This window comes from Hipposideros armiger, unplaced genomic scaffold (assembly GCF_001890085.2).
Source record: "Hipposideros armiger isolate ML-2016 unplaced genomic scaffold, ASM189008v1 scaffold_706, whole genome shotgun sequence".
Lineage (NCBI taxonomy): Eukaryota > Metazoa > Chordata > Mammalia > Chiroptera > Hipposideridae > Hipposideros > Hipposideros armiger.
In genome coordinates this window covers 813,097-835,773 of record NW_017732056.1, presented here as the reverse complement: position 1 = coordinate 835,773, position 22,677 = coordinate 813,097, and the positions used below count along the sequence as shown (strand labels likewise).

The window sequence follows — 22,677 nt, the reverse complement described above, 5'->3', positions numbered from 1 at the left end:
TGTATTTGAATGTATACGTGGGTATGTGTGACTATATGTACACACACACACACACACACACCACACACACACACACACACACACACACACACACACACGTGCGCACACTGCTTGTGACTGGTTGAATGCCTGTACCTCAGCTCTTTTCTTTCCACCCAGTGATTTTTAGTCCCGAAGGACTCCAAAGGATGCGCAGGAGTCCCTGGTTTGGTGGCAGAGTGAAGACAGTGAGAGGAGTCATGGGGACCATCATTGTTGGAAGGTCTTAGAAACAATGACTCATTTAATATCGGAATCATTCCTATCACAGCTCCCTAGAAAGAGCTGGTGTGTGTAGTGGCGTGTTTGATTGAACATGGATGGCAGATGGGCTACCTCTTCATGTAGATTTTGGGTCAGAGTCCCGGATCACACAGGCTGGTGCTACTGTCCAGCATACCAGCCTCATAGCACCTCAGTGAGGCAGCTTGAGTGGGTCCTGATGTATTTACTCTTTCTCTTTGCTGAATAGAGGCAAGGAGAGAGTGACCAGCATGTGTGTGATTTGTGTTTATGTAAAAAACATCCCAACACCCACGAGGTTGAGAGTGGGTTATGGGAATGGATGGATGGATGACTGAGCAGACCAGGTAAGTGGACAGATATATAGAAAGGAATGTTCTTTTGAAAAATTCTTAGGTGCATCTATTCTATGAAAGGTCGGTGAAAGTGCTTTATTCAGTTTCTTGCTGGAATACAGATTAGAAGCTAGGAGTTCTGCCATCTTAGTCATTCTCTCTTTGGAAGCATTGACCTACATTTCTCCTTCTATCTGGAGCCCCCTTTCCCTACCATGAGCCCCAGAACATTCCCACCCAGACCAAGAGCGCTGAAGTCTGGTCCCAGGCCTAGGCCACACTGAGGCTCCCTTGCAGGTGAACCCCGAGCCATTCCTGGACATTTGCATCTATGACTCCTGCTCTTGTGAATCCATTGGGGACTGTGCCTGCTTCTGCGACACCATTGCTGCCTATGCCCACGTGTGTGCCCAGCATGGCAAGGTGGTGACCTGGAGGACAGCCACACTGTGCCGTGAGTCCTGATGTCCCTCTTGGCCTCAGACACCCTCCCCTCAACCCTCATATATCTAGACTTTAAGAACTTTAAGTGGGGTGCAGGAAGGCTCTTTCATGGGAGAGACGGTAGAGCTATGGGGATGGATGGCAGAGGGCTGAAGGGAGTTAAGACGTTGATGGGAGTGAGGGGGGACGGGGACAGGGATGGAAGACATTAATATGTAGAGACCCTTCTGCAGAAATTCTGGAAGAGGGAGAATAGAGGAAGGTGAAGGAAGTCACTATGTATCTTTAATTAGACGCTATCATATTTGCCAATATGAGTGATCAACTCATACATTTGTGTAGAGTCTTCCTTCCTTGGGCATAAGCAGCTAATTCTGTGGAAAATTGACTCAGAACTACTAGGTTCCTGGTTTAGGTGCTTTAAAAGTCCAGAAGTCTCTAATATTGGTGACTTCCGTAGTTTCTTAGTTCCTCAATATAGTCATCACCTCCCCCAATGCCATCACCACCACTGATCTCAGCACCCTCTGTTTGGGGCCTTGGGTGCAATCCTGGCTTCTCAGATTGCACAGGAATGCCTATGTTTTAATGGTTACACTCATTTCTTCTATCTACACAGCCCAGAGCTGCGAGGAGAGGAATCTCCGGGAGAACGGGTATGAGTGCGAGTGGCGCTATAACAGCTGTGCTCCTGCCTGTCCTGTCACATGCCAGCATCCTGAGCCACTGGCGTGCCCTGTGCAGTGTGTGGAGGGCTGCCACGCACACTGCCCTCCAGGTAAGCCACCTGCCCCTGGGTGGGGACGAGCTGGATGGATGGGACAAGTTATCAGGAAGGGTAATTCCTTGTCCTGCTTATCTCAGCCTTGCCCAGTGGTGTCCCATCCCCAGCCCTACAACCCTGGGTTCTGTGTCCAGGTGCCCTTTCATCCAAGCCAGACCAGCCATGATTTTTGTCAAGTTGAGCTCCTGTACGATGCTTCTGTATGCCTATTTATGGATTTATCATCTAGAACAGCACTTTACTTTCTGATAGAACTCGCACAGTGAGGGGAAAGTTCTACTGACATGTGGCTCGTATGTCTGAGGAACAGAATTTTCCGTTTTATTTAGTATTAATTTAAGTTGAAATCTAACTAGCCACATGTGGTTATTGGCTACTGTACTAGACTGCACAGATCTAGAATTATTAAATGTATCCTGTGGTGGAGCGGAAAGACCCTTGGAGATTTCTTGTGCTGAGGCTTGGGGCTGGTGAGGTAGGGTGACGGAACCCTCCTCCCAATTTTATGGAGGGAGAAATCAAGGCTTAGCGAAGCAAGGTTGCTCCCTAAGTGGTAAGGTGACCCCTGGGGAAGCAGGCAAAGCTGGCTTCCGGGACAGGCCCCTTTAGTTAAAGGTGAGTCTTCCTGGTGGGAAGGTGAGAGTCTTGGCTCCTAACAAGAGCTTTGTCGTGCAGGGAAAATCCTGGATGAGCTTTTGCAGACCTGTATCAACCCCGAAGACTGCCCTGTGTGTGAGGTGGAAGGCCGGCGCTTAGCTCCTGGGAAGAAAATCACCCTGAGCCCCAGTGATCCTAAGCGCTGCCAGATTTGGTAAAACCTGGTTTTTGAAGTATGTCTTACTATCTCCTTTGGGGGCCGCTCAGAGGTGTAGATGTGGGAAAAACTTCCTCACTGTATGAATTGAGAGGTAGACTGTTTTTGTTTAGTTTGTTTCTCTTTCTTTAAGGGCAGACTAGGTTGCTTCCCCAGGAAGTATCTCTCAAGAGGGTTAGGCTTTTTAACTTCTTCTCGCTGAAGGAAGGGTGAAATCTCCTATTGTCCCTGGTGGTCATATCTAGTCCAGGACAGGTATCTATGAAAGCCAGGCTTCTTTTTTACTGGAGGTACGGATGCAGAGGAGGAAAGAGAGGCAGACCCCTGACCCCTCAGTGTAACATAGACACCTTGGGGCCACAGCCCAGGTCCCAGATCAGGGCTTTTATAATTGGGAGGGAAGACACTCATCAATGCACCCTGCATTCTCACCCAGTTGCCTCTGGGAACTGGCCTTTGGGGAGTGAGAGGGAGTCCCTAGAGCGAGGGCTGAGCTTTCTGAAGTCCTGCTCCTAAGTATTCAGATGTTGATATATTCCACACCACTCCTTATGGGAACTTAAACTTGAGAACTTAAATTCACTGGGGATGGGGCTGTGGCCACAGCTGCCAGAGTCAGATCCTGCCGCCGCCATCTGTGCAAACAAGAGCGAACGCTGCTCTGGGTGAGCTTTCTAGCAAACACAGGAAACTAGAAAGTATGTCACTCATGCACTGTTGACCAGGGATTGAAGCAATAAATCATGTGAACCACAAGGAAGTAGGGATTAACTTCCCAGTAAGACTCTCCCTATGCTGAAACAGAGATTGTGAGGAATAGAGAATGGGGTAAGCTCGAAGCTGGTTTGGGGTTCTGAGCCACAGGGCATGAGAGTGTAGGACCATCACTCCACCTCCCTCTCCTGGCACAGAGGGAGGGGCGGCCACCAGGGTGCATACCGAAGCTTCAGACAGGTGTGGACAGTGGTCCCAAAGCACTGGGAGCATCGCCTGGGAAGCGAGCCACAGGGCAGACTTGCCAGGGCTCGGGGCATTGCTGCCTTCTCGCCTCACTGCGGGTGCTGAAGGCAAGTTGCCTCAAAGGCCAAGAGTTCATAGAGGAGACGGTCCGAGCCTGGATTTCACTTGTGGTGCCCTGCCACTTTCCAAGATATCGGTAAACGGGGAAGTGACCGGAAGGGACTGGGAATTTGGACTGGTAGTGTAGGAATTTATGTGGGGTGCAATGTCTCTGCTAAAGACTCATGGTATGTGTCGGGGGTGGGCGCAGGGCCTAGCCAGTCCCTGGCATGTTAGGTGGTCCCCAAATGTCCACTGGAGGAAAGAATGAATGAGCCAGTGTCTTTTCTCCTCTAACATCTTGGAGACCCCAATACACGACTCCCAAGTGCTTTATTCTGTTAGATAAAGCTGGGAGTTTGAGTGTTTATTCATTTTTTCCAAAATGTTTTTATCTAGTTTTTCCTCTCATCCTTAAGGCCCCACATATTAAACATAATACACAATTTATACAGTTTAAATTCTGTTATTCTAAATGCTGTAAAGCATTTATCTTCAATAGAACATTTACAAGTCCTGGTCAGTGTTAACATTTTAGAGTAATATTTATCTTTGGAGATACTTGGCTGAAAGTTTGGACTATAATTAAATATTTATATTGCTAGAGATATAGGTTGAAAAAAAAATCAACCTGAATGGCTGGTGGAAGCAAGAAAGATTCTTTTTTAGGTCCTATTGGGTTAAAGCTTTGGCTTCTAGAATCAAGGAAAGCCTTTGCTGTGTGTGTGTGTGTGTGTGTGTGTGTGTGTGTGTGTAAGAGTGCTATTTGGAGACGTCTGTGAAAAAATGGTGTCTTGCTTGGGTGGAGAGTGATCCCTGGGAGCTCAGTTCAGGTGGGCCAGGCAGGCAGGTCGATGCGAATATGTGAAATGGTTCTGAGTAGGGCTGAGAAGTGCTCTGAGCTTCTTTCCGAACCATTTCCATTTCTCTCCCTCTGTTGCAGTCACTGTGATGGTGTTAACCTCACCTGTGAAGCCTGTGGGGAACCTGGAGGCCTAGAGGTGCCCCCCACAGAGGGCCCGCTCAACCCCACCACCCCGTATGTGGAGGACACTCCGGAGCCGCCCCTGCATGACTTCTACTGCAGCAAGCTGCTGGACCTGGTCTTCCTGCTGGATGGCTCCTCCAAGCTGTCCGAAGCTGAGTTTGAAGTGCTGAAGGCCTTTGTGGTGGACATGATGGAGCGCCTGCACATCTCCCAGAAGCGGATCCGCGTGGCTGTGGTAGAGTACCACGACGGCTCCCATTCCTACATCGAGCTCAGGGACCGGAAGCGGCCCTCCGAGATCCGGCGCATCACGAGCCAGGTGAAGTATGCTGGCAGTGAGGTGGCCTCTACCAGTGAAGTGCTCAAGTACACGCTCTTCCAAATCTTTGGCAAGGCCGACCGCCCTGAGGCCTCCCGTATCGCCCTGCTCCTGACGGCCAGCCAGGAGCCCCCAAAGCTGGCCAAGAACTTGGTCCGCTATGTCCAGGGCCTGAAAAAGAAGAAGGTCATCGTGGTCCCGGTGGGCATTGGGCCCCACGCCAACCTCAAGCAGATCCATCTCATCGAGAAGCAGGCCCCCGAGAACAAGGCCTTTGTGTTCAGTGGCGTGGATGAGCTGGAGCAGCGAAGGGATGAGATTATCAACTACCTCTGTGACCTTGCCCCTGAACCGCCAGCCCGCACTCTGTCCCCCCCTGTGGCACAAGTCACTGTGAGTCCGAAGCACTTGGGGGTTTCGACCCTGGAACCCAAGAGGAAATCCATGGTTCTGGACGTGGTGTTTGTTCTGGAAGGGTCGGATGCCATTGGCGAGGCCAACTTCAACAGGAGCAAGGAATTCATGGAGGAGGTGATCCAGCGGATGGATGTGGGCCAGGATAGCATCCATGTCACAGTGCTGCAGTATGCGTACGTGGTGACCGTGGAGTCCACCTTCCTCCAGACACAGTCTAAGGGGGACGTCCTGCAGCGGGTCCGGGAGATCCGCTTCCGGGGCGGCAACAGGACCAACACAGGATTGGCCCTGCAGTACCTGTATGAGCACAGCTTCTTGGCCAGCCAGGGCGACCGAGAGCAGGCGCCCAACCTGGTCTACATGGTCACAGCGAACCCCGCCTCTGATGAGATCAAGCGGATGCCTGGAGACATCCAGGTGGTGCCTATTGGGGTGGGCCCTCGAGCCGACGTGCAGGAGCTGGAGAGGACCGGCTGGCCCAATGCCCCGATCCTCATCCAGGACTTTGAGACACTCCCCCGAGAGGCTCCTGATCTGGTGCTGCAGAGGTGCTGCTCTGGACAGGGGCTGCAGATCCCCACCCTCTCCCCCAACCCAGGTATGCGGGACTCTTGCACGGGTGCCAGGCTGGGGGTGACCTTGGTGGATATGACACTCTTGGGTTCTAATCCCGGCTCTCCTGCTCTGTGCCTTTGGTCACATCCTGCCCTCAGAGTGCCTGCGTCCTCACCTCCCAGGCAGGGAGATACATCTGTGATCCTTTATTGGGGAAGATCTTTTCTTGTAAATTCAAAGTTAATGCAAGTATATTGTTGAAATTTAAACAATGCCAAAGATATGGAGGAAAAAAAATATGTCTTTATTACACAGACTTATCCTACTTCCTGACTCAGAGGTGACCTGTTAAATTTGGTGGCCATTCGCTTTTTGACCACACTGGGTGGAGACAATTATTCTAAGTAGCTGACATTCTTTGGGGCAAGTCTAGGAAGTTAGGTGACAGGTAGCCGATTAAGTCCTCAGCCCCTGGAGCCAGACTGCCTTAGTTTGAATCTCACCTCTGCCATTTAATTACCCAGCTGGGTAATTTTGGACAATTTTTGGGGTAATAATTTTTGGGTAATTTTAGGCAAATACCTCTGTATCGATCAGTCTCCTCATGTAAAATGAGGATAATAATAGTACTTGTAAAATGTTCAGAACAGTTTCTAGCACATAGCAACTGCTCGAAAAATGCTTGCCACCGCTGCTGTGATCATTGCCATCTTAACTGATGCTAATGTCTGATCAATTCCTAGTTCATGAAACCCTTTATTTGGTGTGTTTGGGACCATCCCAGAATAACTAGACTTCTTTTAATGTCTCTTGATCTTCACACTTGTTATCCGTGCCTTTGTTTCTTTGTTCTTATTTTAATCAGAGCCACATATTTATTTAAATTCTTGTGATATTTTCTCAGAGGAAAACAGTAATAACTTCATCTTATCAGATCTCAGAATGGCGTTTAGGCCAGAGTTTGTTTCCTCACTGTGATCATGACTGTGCCTGAGCAGTAACACAAGCATTATGCATTTATGATCAAAATACCTTATAGTCTTTACCTTCCCATAAGACCCAAGAACACACAAGCTAATTTCCCAGGGATTTGCTGCTTCCCCATTTCCTTTTCCCTTTTCCCTGTTTTGCTGCTCCAGTACTTCACTCAATTCTAGAAGAGCTGCCGCCTCCTGTTACTGAGGGAGCAGATGCCTCTTGTTTTCACCTGGAGGCATTTGAACTGCCTTTGGGTGGCGCTAGAGTCTTCCTGATACCTCCAAACCTGGGGCACTCATAGTCCCCCTTCCCTTCTTCTTGGCCCATGTTGCCATCATGAAGGATCATGGAGACACCGCCCTTTGGTGGTGCCACATGGTCAGTGGTGCCCTGCATTCCTGCCCATTGAATGTGTGTGTCTGCTGCTGTGGCTGACCCCCTGCTGGCACTTGTATGCTCCCCTTCCTGGTCTCTTTGCAGACTGCAGCCAGCCGCTGGATGTGGTCCTCCTCCTGGACGGCTCCTCCGGCTTTCCAGCTTCTTACTTTGATGAAATGAAGAGCTTCGCCAAGGCTTTCATTTCAAAAGCCAATATAGGTGAGTGGTGCACCTGCAGAAGCAGGTTAGGAGGGGACTCTTTCTGGGGCTCCTGCTCTAAAGCGTGATCCTGTGCTCTCTTTGCTGTCAGGGCCGCAGCTCATGCAGGTGTCAGTGCTGCAGTATGGAAGCATCACCACCATCGATGTGCCGTGGAATGTGGCCCAGGAGAAAGCCCACTTACTGAGCCTCGTGGACTTGATGCAGCGGGAGGGAGGCCCCAGCCAAATTGGTAACGTGGTGTCCTGGGCTGGGGTGCAGGGGCTGGTCTTAATTTTTGGCATAAGTGACCTCAGCCTGTCACTTTGCTCCTTGGCCTTAGCTTTTTTTTCTTGTAAAGTGAGGGCCTGGATGTTCTTCCAGGTCTCGTCCAGATCTCACGTGTGTGTGAGACCCTCTCAGTCTCTGAATCATTCCAGTTTTTGCGACCTAAGGACCCACCTGGAGATAGGATGTCCGGCTGGCTTCAGAAACGCTGTTTCCCATAGTCAGGACTGACTTGGTGTGCCTTGTTCTCTATTATCAGGGGAAGCTTTGGGCTTTGCTGTGCGATACATCACTTCGGAAGTCCATGGTGCCAGGCCTGGAGCCTCTAAGGCAGTGGTCATCCTGGTCATGGATGTCTCCACGGATGCAGTGGCTGCAGCAGCTGATGCCGCCCGATCTAACCGTAAGTGTCCAGTGTACGGTCCTGAGACTGTGCTGAACTGCTAGAAGATTGAAAAGGGGCAGGCAAGACTCGTGGATGTCCTGGCTGATTTTAAATGCTTAATACCCATAGGTGGCCTGGTTTCAAACAGTAGGAAATTGTCCGATCTCTGAATTATTTGGAAACCAAACAGTATTAAATGTGTGTTTATCCTTCATGTGTCTGCAGGCTTTAGATTGTAACTTTTAACTGCTCCATATTTTCACTTTCTGTCCCAGAGTGGGTCATACCTCACAACTTTCCTTTTAAAAGTAGTATCCTTGGTGTCTCACCACTCTCCCCACGTCTGAGGCTGGAGTAGTAACATTATGGGGTCTGAGAACCATCAGGGACCTTCATGTATTCAGAGCCTTTTTCCAGTATCAGCCTAGTGGGCTTGGGGGGTGTGGGGTGGGCAAGAGGCAACAACTGCTGCTTTAGGAAGGGGATGATACAGATGTGACCCATACTCCGTGTCCCGTAAGAAGTTGTGCTTTGAATATCAACAGCATGTGAGCCAGGACAGGTGTGGCGGTGCTGAGGGTGGGCCGGGTGAGTGAATGACAAAGTCCTGTCATGGCCATCTGGAGAATTGTTCATTTTTCAGAACCCTGTTCTGGAGCTCTTTTCTCTGATGCCTTCCTGGGAGTTGTTCACTGCTTTTTCTGCCCCACATCTGAACTACTCAAAATGTGCAAATCACATTGTATTTATTTGTTACGCATCTGTTTCTTGCAAACTGAGGGTTCTTTAAAGTCAAGGGCAAAATCTTGCTTATTGTTTGTACCATCTGTACATGATGCACAACTTAGGTGGCCATTTAATGTTTGTTGAATGAATGAATGTGACATGTTTATGAAATCTATTATTTTAGGGAAAAGGACCCAAAGGGAAAGGATATATATTTGGATGATACAATCAGTTTACAAGAGCTGAAAAGCTGCTGGTAGAAAATCAGCTCTAACTTTATGCAAATTGCGAATACCTAGAAATTCCTGGAGAACTAATTGGAGGAATTGCAGGATGGAGAATTTTCTATCTTAGTATTAAGACTCTAAAGAAAGACTTTCACCAGGAAAGGAAGCAATTATGATCTGGAGGGAACATATGTGACCTAGGACAAGTCAGTTAACTGTTCAAAGCCTGTTTCTCATCTGTAAACGGGCATGCACATACTCTGGACTCAGCTCTGTGACTTTCTCTGGTATTCTTATACTCACCCCATCGGTGGTCTCATTCAGTTTCATGGGTCTAAATACATTTACACACCACTGACTTCAAAATTCCTATCTCCAGCTTGGCTCTCTCACCTCAACTCATAATGTTCTAATACGCAACTCAATATAAATTGAATTCCTGACTTTGATGCCCAAATCTCCTCCACCTGCAGTCTTTCCCATCTTAGAAAGATGGCAATTCTATCCTTCCAGTTGCCCAGGTCCAAAAATCTCAGCATCCTTGATTCATCTTTTTCTCTCATACCCCCATCTAATCCATCGGCAAACTATAGCTCCATCTTCAAAATATGTTGAGAGCCCCACCATTCCATACTACCTCCACCACGTCACCTGATCCAAGCCCCGGTCCTCTCTCACCTGGATTATTTTAATGTCTTTCTAACTGGAAACCCAGCTCCCACCCTTGTCCCCGGGGGTTCATAATCAACACAGCAGTTGTAGTGGCCCTTCAGCTCATGTCATTCCTCTGCTCCAAAGTCTTGGCTGGCTTCCTGTTTCACTCAGAGAACATGTGAAATCCTTACTGTGGTCGATGAAGCTTTGCACCATCTGTGCCCACTCCCTATCTTGTTTGCTCTGCTGCAGCCACCCCAGCGTATGCATCGTACTTCTGCTCTGGGGCCTTTGCAACTCCCCGTTCTCTCTGCTTGGGATAGCCTCTCGACCCATCCTTACTTCAGCTCTCTGCTCAAATGTCGTCTCTTCACTGAACACTTCTCCAACCGCCTTGAATGAAACGATAACTCTCACTCCTACCCCTGGGCATGCCCAACCTTCGTATCCTGTTGTGTGTTTTCCTAAGCACGATCCATGTCTAAAATGCTAGATATTTACTTCTTTGTGTGTGTTTGTCTGTCTCTCCCCAGTGTAAGCTCCACGAGGGCAAGGACGTCATCTGCTTTGTCCACTGTATCCCCGGTGCTTAGAATCGTACCTGACACAGAATAGGGACTCATTTACATTTGTGGACTGACTGAATAGCCTCCTCACAGGGTATATGTATGTGGCCAGTCTGGAAGACATGAGGCTTTATATAGATGCTGGGCATAGCTTCAGGCCACTCCATTTTGAGCCCATCTGACCAAAGCATGTTGACACCAACCCTTTCTTATTTCTCTGCTAACTCTAGGAGTGACAGTGTTCCCTGTTGGAATTGGGGATCGGTATGACATGGCCCAGCTGAGGATCTTAGCAGGCCCAGATGCCAGCTCCAATGTGGTGCACCTCCAGCGAATCGAAGACCTCCCCACCATCGTCACCCTGGGCCATTCCTTCCTCCACAAGCTGTGCTCTGGTGAGTCTTGTAATATCTTTCTTACCCTCCTCAAAAAACAAAAACAACAAAACCCATTCCAGATACCTGAGGGTGCCCATGCACAAGATTTGGCCTAGAATAAAGATTGTTATATAGACCAGGATCATTAAGTTTCTGCTCATGGAAAATTTATACTGCAAATCTCCAAGGGACTACCAGAAAGTTCTCTGTGTATAGCCCTCCTTCCATCGTAACTGTCCATCCAAACTTGAGCAGAGAAAGCCTATGCTTACTTATGTGCAGGGATCTTGGGCAAATATGTGGAAGACGGAGGAGGGAACCCCAGCATCTGCAGAGAGCATGGTCTTCCTCCCCATGCCCTATACTCACCCTCCGCATGACTGTAAAGGGCTTTAGAAATACAGTAACACAGAATCTAACATCCAAGCACCATAGTTGAAGTTGACTTTAAGTGAGAAACTTTTTTTTTAAACCATACATGTGATTTCTTTTGCTCACTTTGATGTATTTTCCGAATGTAATTAGCTGTGAGTCAAAAGCAGCTACAAAGTTATTGCCCCTTCCTCCTGGTAGGAATCTTCAAGACCTCTTTCAAGGTTTCAGGGTCTTTGTTCATTTCCTGCCCCCCTACCTTAGTAGGCAGTTATATCTATGTATGAAAAGGAAAAGGGCATAGTGACTGTGAAAAAGCTTTATGAACCTTAGTTATTGCCATATTGTCACAGTTGCTATCATCATAATTATTAATAACCACAAAGCCTGCCTGAAGAACCACCTGTACCTGATATGTCTGTATCCTCACTGTAAAACCCTCTCAGATTCTTTTCAGAGTTTACTCGAATTCAAGGACTAGCCCAGGTAGCCCAAGCAGACATTGTGAATGGCTTAGAATTTCTGGGTGATGGGTGGAAACTCAGCTCTTATTTGTGTCTGTTTCAGGGTTCATTAGAGTTTGCATGGATGAGGATGGGAATGAGAAGAGGGTAAGTTCCCTTCTGTTGACGTTGAAAGAAAGATCAGAAATATATATTTGGGGCCCTTGTTCCTCCCGGTTAACTTTTTTTTCCTGCTTTTGGTCTTGGTCCAGTTCTTCTTACCGTTATATCCTGTTTCTTTTATGGGGGTGGGGTGGGGTGGGTGTACACCTGTGAGTTTTGTGTTCTGCATCTTGTCTTCTTGCCATTTAGGCATGTCTAAGTCCTAGTTTCTATGTCCTCAGGGTGGGGTCAGTGGCCTGGTAGATGGGCTTAGAGTTAGCGTGCCTTATTCTATGCCCTGCCTGAATCTGGTTCTTCCTTCTGTAGCCTGGGGACGTCTGGACCTTGCCAGATCAGTGCCACACAGTGACTTGCCTGCCAGATGGCCAGACCTTGCTGCAGAGTCATCGGGTCAACTGTGATCGGGGGCCAAGGCCTTCATGCCCCAATAACCAGTCCCCTATCAGGGTGGAAGAGACCTGTGGCTGCCGCTGGACCTGCCCCTGTGAGTCCTTTGCTTCACCAGCCTGGACAGTGTTAAAGGGACAGTGCTTTCAGATTGGCAGTGCAGAAAGGTAGACCAGAAGCTGAGCAGCACAGAAGCATCCTTTCCCTCCTCATCACACAGAGTGCTACCTTTACCCATGTTCCCTCTCTCTCGTGACCTCTGGACATGTTTTTATTCAATCCTTGAGATCCCTGTTTTCTTCCTGTGTCTTTAGAGGGCACTTCCTCTAAAGACATAACTAGGAGGAAGAACTGATTTTCTGCATCAGTTCTTATGTATAACTAGGAGGAAGAACTGATTTTCTGAGGTCGGTTCTCAGCTTGGCTGTAGGCAAGTCAACTTTTAGGAATCTATGCAGTGAGAGTATAGCAGTGAGAAAGACGCCCCCAGAAAACTCTCCACTCACACCTATAGCTGTATGGGAGTTGGGTGTAATGCTCTATCATCACAGTGGCCTGGTTTAGTAGGATGACCTAGTGAACTCCATCTCATACAAACCTGTGGAGAGCATTCACCCATGGGGGTAGGTTAGCCCTCTGTCTCATGGTTGGGAGAAATGATAATCCTTACTCAGCAGTGGGTAGATCATAATTATTATGTTGAACAGACACAACTTGTAGGATGCAATAAAAACTGTGTTTTATATCTCACCCTCCCTTTAGAATTTATTTAGTGGGATAAATTTTCTCCCTGGACTGGATTAAAAACTCTACCAGACTTCGTGTCACTTCTGTTTATCCATAAAGAGTTCAGTGGCCACTTTAAGTCATAAAACTAAGTCTCAGTTTGGTAATTAGATGCCCACTCTTGTGTAATAATCAAAGCCTTGACCTTGAGTTAGAGTTAAAACACCTTCCTAACTCCAGTTTGGACTGCCTGCATCTGGGAAAGGGGTGAGGTCAGCTTCTCTCCCAGCTTGGAGCATGGAAAGAGGGGAGTTGGAAGGAGGTTCAGAAGGTTCTTATGTGACTGGAGCTTCAGTGAGAAGGCTCGGCACACTCTGGCCTGGTGGGTTTGTAAAGCAGCCGCTGATTCTTGCTAGCTCTCCTGAAGATTTTTAAAGAGGTATCCTTGTTGCATTCCTGTGATACTCAATCTTGGGGTGCAAGAAGTAGTCTCTATCCTTTGGCTGGCTGCTTTGGCTGGCTGTTGCTTCTCCCTGCTATTCTTCTTCTTCTTCTTCTTTTTTTTTTTAACATTACACCCATCATAGGCTCTCTCTCTGTTGGGATCCTGCTTGTTCTATAGCAGAAGTTCTCTTAGGATCACATTTAGAACAACCCCAGGCCATCATTTCTTCTGTAGGTCCTATATCTGGACTCCAGGACTCATGCACCCTTGTCCCACCATTGGAGTGGAGTGCACCTAATTCCCCAAACAATAAAGGCCACCTCTGGCCAATAGCAATGGCTTCTGTCTTGTAAATTCTTCAGGTATGTGTCAGACACTGGTTGTGTTCCCCATAACTCCATGGAACATAAACCCGGCTCTGGGAGTGGCCTTCTGAAAGTCCCGCTCCCTAGGCTTGTCACATTTGTCCCTGGTGGGGCACTTGGGGATGTGAGACTCACAACGTAGTAGCAGCTCTCTTCAGGTAAATCTCTTCTTAAATCCAATCCAACAATAACCCTCTGACTCTTTCTATATCCTTAAAATGAGTAAAGGGCTTTAAGAGTGATAAAATTAGATTTTGGCTATTTATTTGAAAAACATTTTAAACTTCTTATTTTGAATAATTTCAGACCTATAAAAAAGTTGCATAAATAGTACAAAGAATTCCTGAATACCTTCACCCAGATTGTAGTATCTTATATAATTACAGTATAATGATCAATCAGGAAATTAACATTAATAAAATACTATTATCTTATTCAGTTTTTGCCAATTGTGCCATTGTGCCAATAATGTCCTTTGTTTTTCAGGTGCAGGGTTCCATCCAGAATCACATATTACATTTAATTGTTATGTCTCCATAATCTTCCCAAATCTGTAACAATTCCTTAGTATTTTTTTGATTTTTATGACCTCGATGTTTTAAAGAATTCTGGCTAGTAATTTTGTAGAATGTTCCTCAATTTGGGTTGAATTCAGGTCACATATTTTGTCAACAATACCTCAGAGGGCATACTGTTGTCTTCTTTGGTGTTTCAGGGGGAGGCACATGATAGCACTTTGTCCCATTACCAGTTTGATCACTTGGTGAAGGTGGTGTACATCAAGTTTCTTCGCTGTAAAGTTGCTATTTTCCTCCTTGCACTTAATAATTATTGTGTGCAGAGATACTTTGAAACTATGGAAATATACTTTCACCCGCCAAGTTTAACATGCTCTGACGATCCTTGTCTGAAACAGTTTTTACTGCGCTGTTTGCCAAACAGTGGTTTTCAATTTCTATCATCCCCTTCACATTTATTAGTTGGAATCCTATTGAAAGGAAGAATTTTTTCTTCTCTGTCATTTATTAATTTAATGAATATTTTTATACATATGGATTCATATGAGTTTTTATCTTATTCTATGGGATAAATGAAATACTAGCATTATTTATTTTCTTCCTCAAATGGTCCCAGACTTGGCGAGTCCTTTTGGGCTCTCGCGTCTTTTTGACTTGTCCATATCCCTTCCTTTCTCAGGCAGAAACCTGGCTCTCAATACCCCCCATATATTTATATATTGGTTTAATCCCAGAATACACAAAAAATAGTTTCAGAGTTACTAACTAATACTTTTATGAAAAACTAACCTTCTAACTAGAGTATAATATTTGTGTACAATTCTTTTTGTCTTTAGTCTTTGAGTATATACTAAATGTTTTTCAAAAGTTATTTAGGTTGCCCCGCTCCCTTCGGTGTAGTTAGGCTATTCATTACCATTAGTTTAATTTATTTCTGCTTGTATTTCATTTTGGATTTCCCTCATCCTCATCCTTGCTGATTGTATTTATTTGTTTTTGGTTTGTGAAGTATTAACGTGGTTCTAAATGTCAGAATACTACAGAAAGGTAGGCAGATGGTCCTCGACTTACAATGTTTGACTTAATGATTTTTGACTTTACAAATGGTGTCAAAGCGATAAGCAGTCAGTAGAAACTGTACTTCGAATTTTGAATTTTGATGATTTTTGGGCTAGTGATGTGAGGTAGTATTCTATCACGATGCTGGCAATGCAGTGAGTTGTAGCTCCCAGTCAGCCATACGATCACAAGGGTGGACAACCAATACTCTACAGTGTATTAATTGTGTTGGAGGCTATTGCCCAACTGTAGGCTAATGTAAGTGTTCTGAGCACGTTTAAGGTAGGCTAAGCTGAGCTATGATGTTCAGTATGTGAGGTGTATTAAATACATTTTCGATTTAGGATCTGGACCCGTTAAGACCTGACAATATTCATAGCTGGAGTATTTGGGATCGCTTGCAGCATGGATGTCAACAGGCCGGTGGTATTCAGTACAGTCCCTTGGACGTGACTGCCTGCTCAGGGACTTAGGGGATTTTGAGTGAAAGAACTCTTGGAGAGGCTGCTCAGCTCTGACAGATGGTGACCCAGACCCATCATTTTTCAGCGGCTGTGCTGCCTTGATATACATGTCAGTCAGGCCAGTGGAGATTGCTCAGGCCTGGCTGTGGGTGTGGCCTCACTGACTCACTGAACTGCCTCTCAGTTCATGGGCTTTCATTTGCCCACCACCATAGATGTGGACATGATTTGTCTGGAAAGCTCATCTCCAGCTTCATTTAGGTCCACAATCTGCTTTTGGATCATGTATGGCAGTGGTGCCTTCCATGAGGGAATATTCAATGAATCATCTTATATAAATGAAAAGTATTCCCAAATGGTGTTTTAGTAGGAACCTTGAGCATTTGTTGATTATGTGAATGAATGAGTGGGAAGTGAGGTAGTGCTGAGACCCAACCTTTTGTTTTAACTTCGGAAATATTTCTCTTGTGTGATCTTTTAAGGGATCAAGTCAACGTGGCCACTTGTACCATTAGTCACTTGGCCGCTGAAAGGTCTCATGTGTCTTTAGGTGAACTTTCTTTACAATGAGATCGTGAGCTCATGGTTTGCTTAGCTTCTCATGACTTCATTGAGTTATAACACCCCTAGAACGTAACTTTGTTTCCTGGGCCAAGGCATCCTTGTAGAGTAGAGAATTCACTTTGCACAGTAAAACTTTTTGGAAGTATGGCTCTGTAATTTGCCACATTTTAATGTAACACTTGTCCTTCTATGCCTTCTCTAGGAAAATATTTAATGTGTTTCTACTTAAGCGACTCTACCTCTCAGAATCTGAATTTCCTAATCTGTGGAAAGGAAGAAAGGGCCTGTTCAGCTCTCAACTCTATTTACGTGTGTGCAACTTGGTAACACTGCCTCCTTGCATGTCTGGGAGGTTGTGTAATGTCACATCCCTCCTTTGCTCTCCCCTGTTCAGGTGTATGCACAGGCAGCTCTACACGGCACATCATGACCTTTGATGGGCAGAATTTCAAGCTGACTGGAAACTGTTCGTATGTTTTGTTTCAAAACAAGGAGCAGGACCTGGAGGTAATTCTCCATAATGGTGCCTGCAGCCCTGAAACCAGACAGGCCTGCATGAAGTCCATCGAGGTGAAGCATAACGGCCTTTCAGTTGAGCTCCACAGCGACATGGAGGTGAGAGGCATTTTCTGTGGGTCCCATGGCAAAGCAGCAGCAGAAACTTGAAGAAGCCTCATGAACCTGGTGGCAGTTGGTTTTAGCTGGTGCTCCTGTTAGGCATTCAGGCTTCTTAGGAGGGGCTTATTGCCATCTCCCTTGTTTTGGTGTGATTTCATGTTGTTCTGGGCCCAGCTTTGGGACCAATCTTAGGTAGCATTAAATTGTGAATTTAGTGCCAGTCTTGGGCACTGGTAGAAAATTGGGGTGGCACCAGTACTGTTTACCCAGCAGGCATTATGAGCCCAGTGCCTAGAGTCTATGAGCTTTCCAAAGGAAAATATTTTGTGCTTGAATTCGGGCTTTTGGAAATACTATTTAGGGTCTAAACAAGATGTATGGCTCCAAAATGTGAAAAGAAAACTGCAAAACTGATTTAAATAAATGTTTGATTAAATGTTTACAAAAGGTTATATTATGCCAACTTCTTTACTTGTTCATTTAAATATCATAAATATTTCATTATGTGAAAACAGCTTATAGGTTAGATCTCATTTTGCAAGAATTCTTGAATATGTACAGTAATTGCTGAAAAACCATAGCTAGTCATATATTAAGTAACTCATAGCCAAAACTTTTAAAATGAAAAGAAGAAGCCTTCCAAAATTTTTGCAGTAAAAATTATATTCACTGTGAGATGTGAGTACATCTTATTAATAATATGTTTGGTATGATGTGTGGTGGGGCCTCCAAAGAACTTCTAATGACAAAAAAAAAAAAAGAGAGAGAGAAAGTAAAAGACTTAGAAATGTCCTATTAGATGTTTCTAGAGACACTGACCTGATGAGCTGGCAAAATGGCAGCTTTTCCAGCCTATCCTGAAAGGGTCATCCTCCCCCGTGGGGTGCACAGAGACTCAAGGTTCAAGGCGCATTTTAACCCCTAGGTTTTCAAGTTCCAGGTGCATGGCTCTCTGTACAGTGTTATAGTGTGTTCTCCTGCCAAGTTCTGCGAAGCTCCTTTACCCCAGCAGAGCTGCTGACAAATATCAGGGTTTGTGGTGAATGTTGGGGACTGTCAGTAACTTCAGGAAGGAGCTAAGAGTGAAATTCTAGGGTTGCTTATTTGCTGTGACGACTGATGAGTCATTTTATTCTTTGGGCAGGTGGGGGTGAATGGGAGACTGGTCTCTGTCCCTTACATTGGTGGGGACATGGAAGTCAACATTTACGGTGCCATAATGTATGAAATCAGATTCAATCATCTTGGCCACATCTTCACATTCACTCCACGAATCAATGAGTTCCAGCTGCAGCTTAGCCCCAAGACCTTCGCTTCAAAGATGTATGGTCTCTGTGGTAAGAACATCTCCTCAATTGTCCCCCTTTTATATTTATAAACCTTCCTTGCTCTACTCTCAGGACTCTTGGATGCTTGTATTTCTGGGTCTAGTAGCAACATTCAGATGCTGGTGGAGATGGAGAATGACCAGATTTCTGGCATCAGTGTATTGGCACCCAAAGCTACCAACCTTGTCTTTCCTGGTTTCTCCAGGGATCTGTGATGAGAATGGGGCCAATGACTTCATGCTGAGGGATGGCACGGTCACCACAGACTGGAAAACGCTCATCCAGGAGTGGACTGTGCATCAGCCGGGGAAGACATGCCAGTCCATTTCTGAGGAGCAGTGTCCTGTCTCCAGCAGCTCCCACTGCCAGATCCTCCTCTCAGCACTGTTTGCTGAGTGCCATAAGGTCCTTGCTCCAGCCACATTTCATGCCATCTGCCAGCAGGACAGTTGCCACCAGGAACAAGTGTGTGAGGTGATTGCCTCTTATGCCCACCTCTGCCGGACCAATGGGGTCTGTGTTGACTGGAGGACAAATGATTTCTGTGGTGAGTGTCCATTAAGTACTCCAAAAAATTGTGAGTACCACCTAATCGTGGGCTTGCTCAACTTCTCTGGGATTCAGATTCTTTATCTGGATAATGAAGACTGAAATCCTGCCTTTCTTATTACCTAGGATTCCAGTTAGGGTCAAATAAGATGGTAGATATATAAGTAATTTGAATGTAGAATTTCTATGTAAATTAAAGTATGATCATTTCTATTAATATTTCTAGTATTCAGACAAATATGATTTTAATGTATTAGACACAGACAGGTATCAGCAAAGCACAGAATACCCACTCACATTGAATTTGAAATTCTACCAAGGCCTTTAGCAAGGCCTTCCAGAGTAGATCACGCTTAAGCAGGTTCTTGACGTGTGAGTGGAATTTTGTCATTTGAGTACCAAGAAGCTTCTTAATTTCAAATACCACAGAATTGCTAGCATTGGTGTCTTCCTTTCAAGATCAGCTTCTCTGCTTAGACTGGGCATTTATTTATCTTTTAACATGTAGAGGATATCAAAATAAATGAGATATGCCTCCTGCCTTCAGAGGGTGCAAAAAACATGGAACTTTAACATTCTCAATTATCGACTCTAATCCCTTACTTTTTCTTTGGTGGAAATCAATATGGACAAGCATCTCAGAGTCTCAGAGTTTATTATCATAGAGCTGTCAGTAGCTCTAACCTGGGCCTGGAGGACTTGGTCATCCCAGTCCCAGCTCAGCTGGTGATGGCTATTCTCTTAGTCTTTCTGGATCTCAGTTTCTGCATCTTAGAATGAGATAGTTGGACTAGACAACCCCTAGGTCCTTTTGAGCTCTGGTTTTCTGAGTGCATGTGGACCATACTGCCTCCTTTCAATCTTCCTGCAGATCAAGAGGCAAATGTTAGTTTCAGAGTTACCAAGAACACCTTCTCTGCTTATGAATTTCGATGTCTACCTCCTGGCTATTTATCGTGAATGTATAGGAAAACCCTTGGCGCTCTAAATCCTTGGATACCTTCTCTGCCACCTGCCTTGGCACCATGAGAACATGAGGAAGGGGTTGAGCAGGGCCAGAGTGGGAGGAGCGTATCACCTTGTAGCTTCACTCCCCCCACGACAACTCTTCATAGCTGTGGATTTCTTATTTCATTTTAAGAGAACTTCAACTTCCTAAAGACACACAGGTTCATATCATCAGTTAGGATTACATTTGGCTGCAAGTAACAGAGAAATAAAATTCTGTCACTCAGCCAATCAGAGGGAAGTGGTTCTACAATAGCTGTTTTTGGACATCAAACTGGGTTCTAGCTTTTTGATATGCCCTCACTTGGGTGTGTTTTTCCTCACTGTTTAAGATAGAGCTCTAGTTGTCATATCCAGGTTCCAAAAAGCAATATGGGGGAAAGAGGGAAAAGGGACAAAGGCATACATAGCTGTCTTTTAAAATAGATTCCTGGAGGCTGCTATAGGATTCTATGCTTCCTCTTACAGTTCATTGGTCAGAACATTGTCACAGGACCACGCTTTGTGGTAAGGACACTGGGAAATGTAGTCTTTATTCTGGGTGATAATATGCCCAGCTTAAAGGTCTGTATCTTTGAAAGATGGGGAGAATGACAATTGGTGGAAACTAGCCATCTCTATCCTAGCAAGTTTGCCAGATTATGAGCCACCTTGAATTAGCTGTGCTTCTGGTTAGTGTGAGCCATCCAGAGTGACCACCTTCTCCATCTGCAGCTATGTCATGCCCACCATCCCTCGTGTACAACCATTGTGAACAAGGCTGCCCCCTGCACTGTGAGGGCAACTCGAGCTCCTGTGGAAACCATCCCTCAGAAGGCTGCTTCTGTCCCCCACACCAAGTCATGCTGGAAGGTAGCTGTGTCCCCGCGGAGGCCTGCACCCAGTGTGTTGGTGAGGATGGAGTCCGGCACCAGGTAGGAGCCCTGGCCTCTTACCTCCCATGGGGCTGCTTCTCTCTGGGGTCAGTAGGATGAAGTGTTCACCTGATTGGCCCTTCCTGACTTTGGCAGCAGGTGTCAACTCATAAGAGGGTCATTGAGTGATAGGGAAGCAGTACAACATGGCGGCTTTGGAGTCAGATCTTTTTTTTTTATTTTTATTTATTTATTTTTTTAGCTGAGCCATCCCGCCACCTGTTGGCAGCTCACGGCTGCTCAGCTCGGGCTGACTCGAACCGCTGTTGCTCAGAGCTCAAACTCTTGAGCGAGCTCTTAACCAACTGAGCCACTCAGCCGGCCCCCTGGAGTCAGATCTTGGTTCAAACCCTGAGTATGTCATGTATTAGCTATGTGATCAAACACCAAAGTGTTAACAACACATTACTATTACTACTACTTTTATCATTACTACATTCAAGTAAGTAGAATACTGTAGGAACCCAGGAAGGAATGGGAAAAGAATATTTTATATGGTGATGTCTACCATTATTAAGATACCCATATATTATGTACCTTGCATTGTACTAAGCATTTATTTCATTATCTCAACATTTTTCAGAGGTGTGTTTGCAGGGTATTAAGTTACCTGTGGTCAAGAGCGTTTAAAGAATACTAGTTCAACAAATTTCTTTATTGCAGAACTCTTTGGAGGTTTTAATGTACTAATATACTTTATAAGTATTTAAGAGGGTTTTCGCTTCTTATTTGACATTGGAACTTGTATCTGTGATGGATGAGCGAATATGTGTGTGTGCATGTGTGCATGTGCTCACACAGCATGGCCTTGGACTAGGATTCCACAAAACATACTGGATATCTTACATCGCCTCATAAATACTCACAAAACCTCTATGAGAAAACTAAGGCTTAGAGAGCTTAGGACCCTGCCTGTGCACACAGTTTATAAGTGATGGAGTTAGGAGTTGAACTCAGAATTGGAAGCTATGTCTGACTCCAAAGAGCTTGCTTTTTCTGATATATGAAATTGTCCTTTTGCTAGGTCTTTATTGGGCTGATTTACTTGGGAGTCATCAATTCTTTATCCCTGCAGGAGTTATTGAGTACATTTTGAAAGGACCCTCTCCCATCTTGTTCTAAGATGGCAGTCATATTAGGTAACTGCCTGCACCACAATGTTACCCAAATGAGTTGACAAAACCTTACATCGTTCTCCCTGATTTGCACAGCTCCTGGACTCCTGCTGGGGTCCAGTGATGTGCACCATTTACAGGTGGTGCTAGCACCAGGTGGTAATTTCAGGTAGTGGTTAAAATACTCTCAGAGGGAGGCAGATATGGTCTCTACCCTCTGCCTTGGCATTCTGTGATGGGAAGGCAGCTCAAGTTTGCAAAGTGTTTTTGGCTCCATGAGTGTCAGCTGTCTGCAGGGTGTCGAAAGCAGGAAGCTTGTGAATTTTATCTTAGTGCCTCTATCCCCCTGGCCCTCCACTCGTCCTGTCTGTCTGACTCGATTTCCCCTTTCACTTTCCCCTCATCTTCAGTTCAACACATTGATTATGCATTCAAGTCACATAAAAATGCTTCCAAATAGTGCAATATTTTTGACATAGAAACAGTCTTATAAATATATTTTAATATCAAGTAACATAAAATTAGTTAATCAAAAGCCATGAAGGGAACACAGCCAGTTTTCGTTATTTCAGAAAATATAGTTTAGATGGTGAAAACAAATATCTCATTCCAGCCACCTGCAACTGCAGCTTTTGTTTTCAAGACAGAGTAAGAATAAAAATCTAATATAAAGAATATTTCCACTCAATGATTTTTTTTTAAACTGAAAAATAAAGCCTAGAAAACTTTTCTTCAGGGAAATAAACCAGGGTATAAATCTCTTGTGGTAACTTTGGAAGGGCAAAATATTTACCAGTTTCCATAGCTCTTGTTTATTTTACTAAGTGCACTCTAATGATGTGAGC

The 22,677-nt window shown here is 45.4% G+C and overlaps 1 protein-coding gene across 1 annotated transcript in view; it reads left to right on the top strand.

The window, feature by feature from the left end:
- Positions 1-22,677, top strand: part of VWF (von Willebrand factor) — a 157,952-nt gene that overhangs the window by 103,583 nt on the left and 31,692 nt on the right. The window contains exons 23-36 of the mRNA XM_019627083.1: positions 915-1,071; positions 1,681-1,839; positions 2,521-2,656; positions 4,662-6,040; positions 7,456-7,572; positions 7,664-7,804; positions 8,099-8,242; positions 10,628-10,792; positions 11,714-11,757; positions 12,079-12,256; positions 16,695-16,915; positions 18,063-18,255; positions 18,452-18,793; positions 20,518-20,717. Of these exons, the coding sequence (XP_019482628.1) occupies positions 915-1,071; positions 1,681-1,839; positions 2,521-2,656; positions 4,662-6,040; positions 7,456-7,572; positions 7,664-7,804; positions 8,099-8,242; positions 10,628-10,792; positions 11,714-11,757; positions 12,079-12,256; positions 16,695-16,915; positions 18,063-18,255; positions 18,452-18,793; positions 20,518-20,717 (3,576 nt within the window). The remainder of the gene's footprint in view (positions 1-914; positions 1,072-1,680; positions 1,840-2,520; positions 2,657-4,661; positions 6,041-7,455; positions 7,573-7,663; positions 7,805-8,098; positions 8,243-10,627; positions 10,793-11,713; positions 11,758-12,078; positions 12,257-16,694; positions 16,916-18,062; positions 18,256-18,451; positions 18,794-20,517; positions 20,718-22,677) is intronic.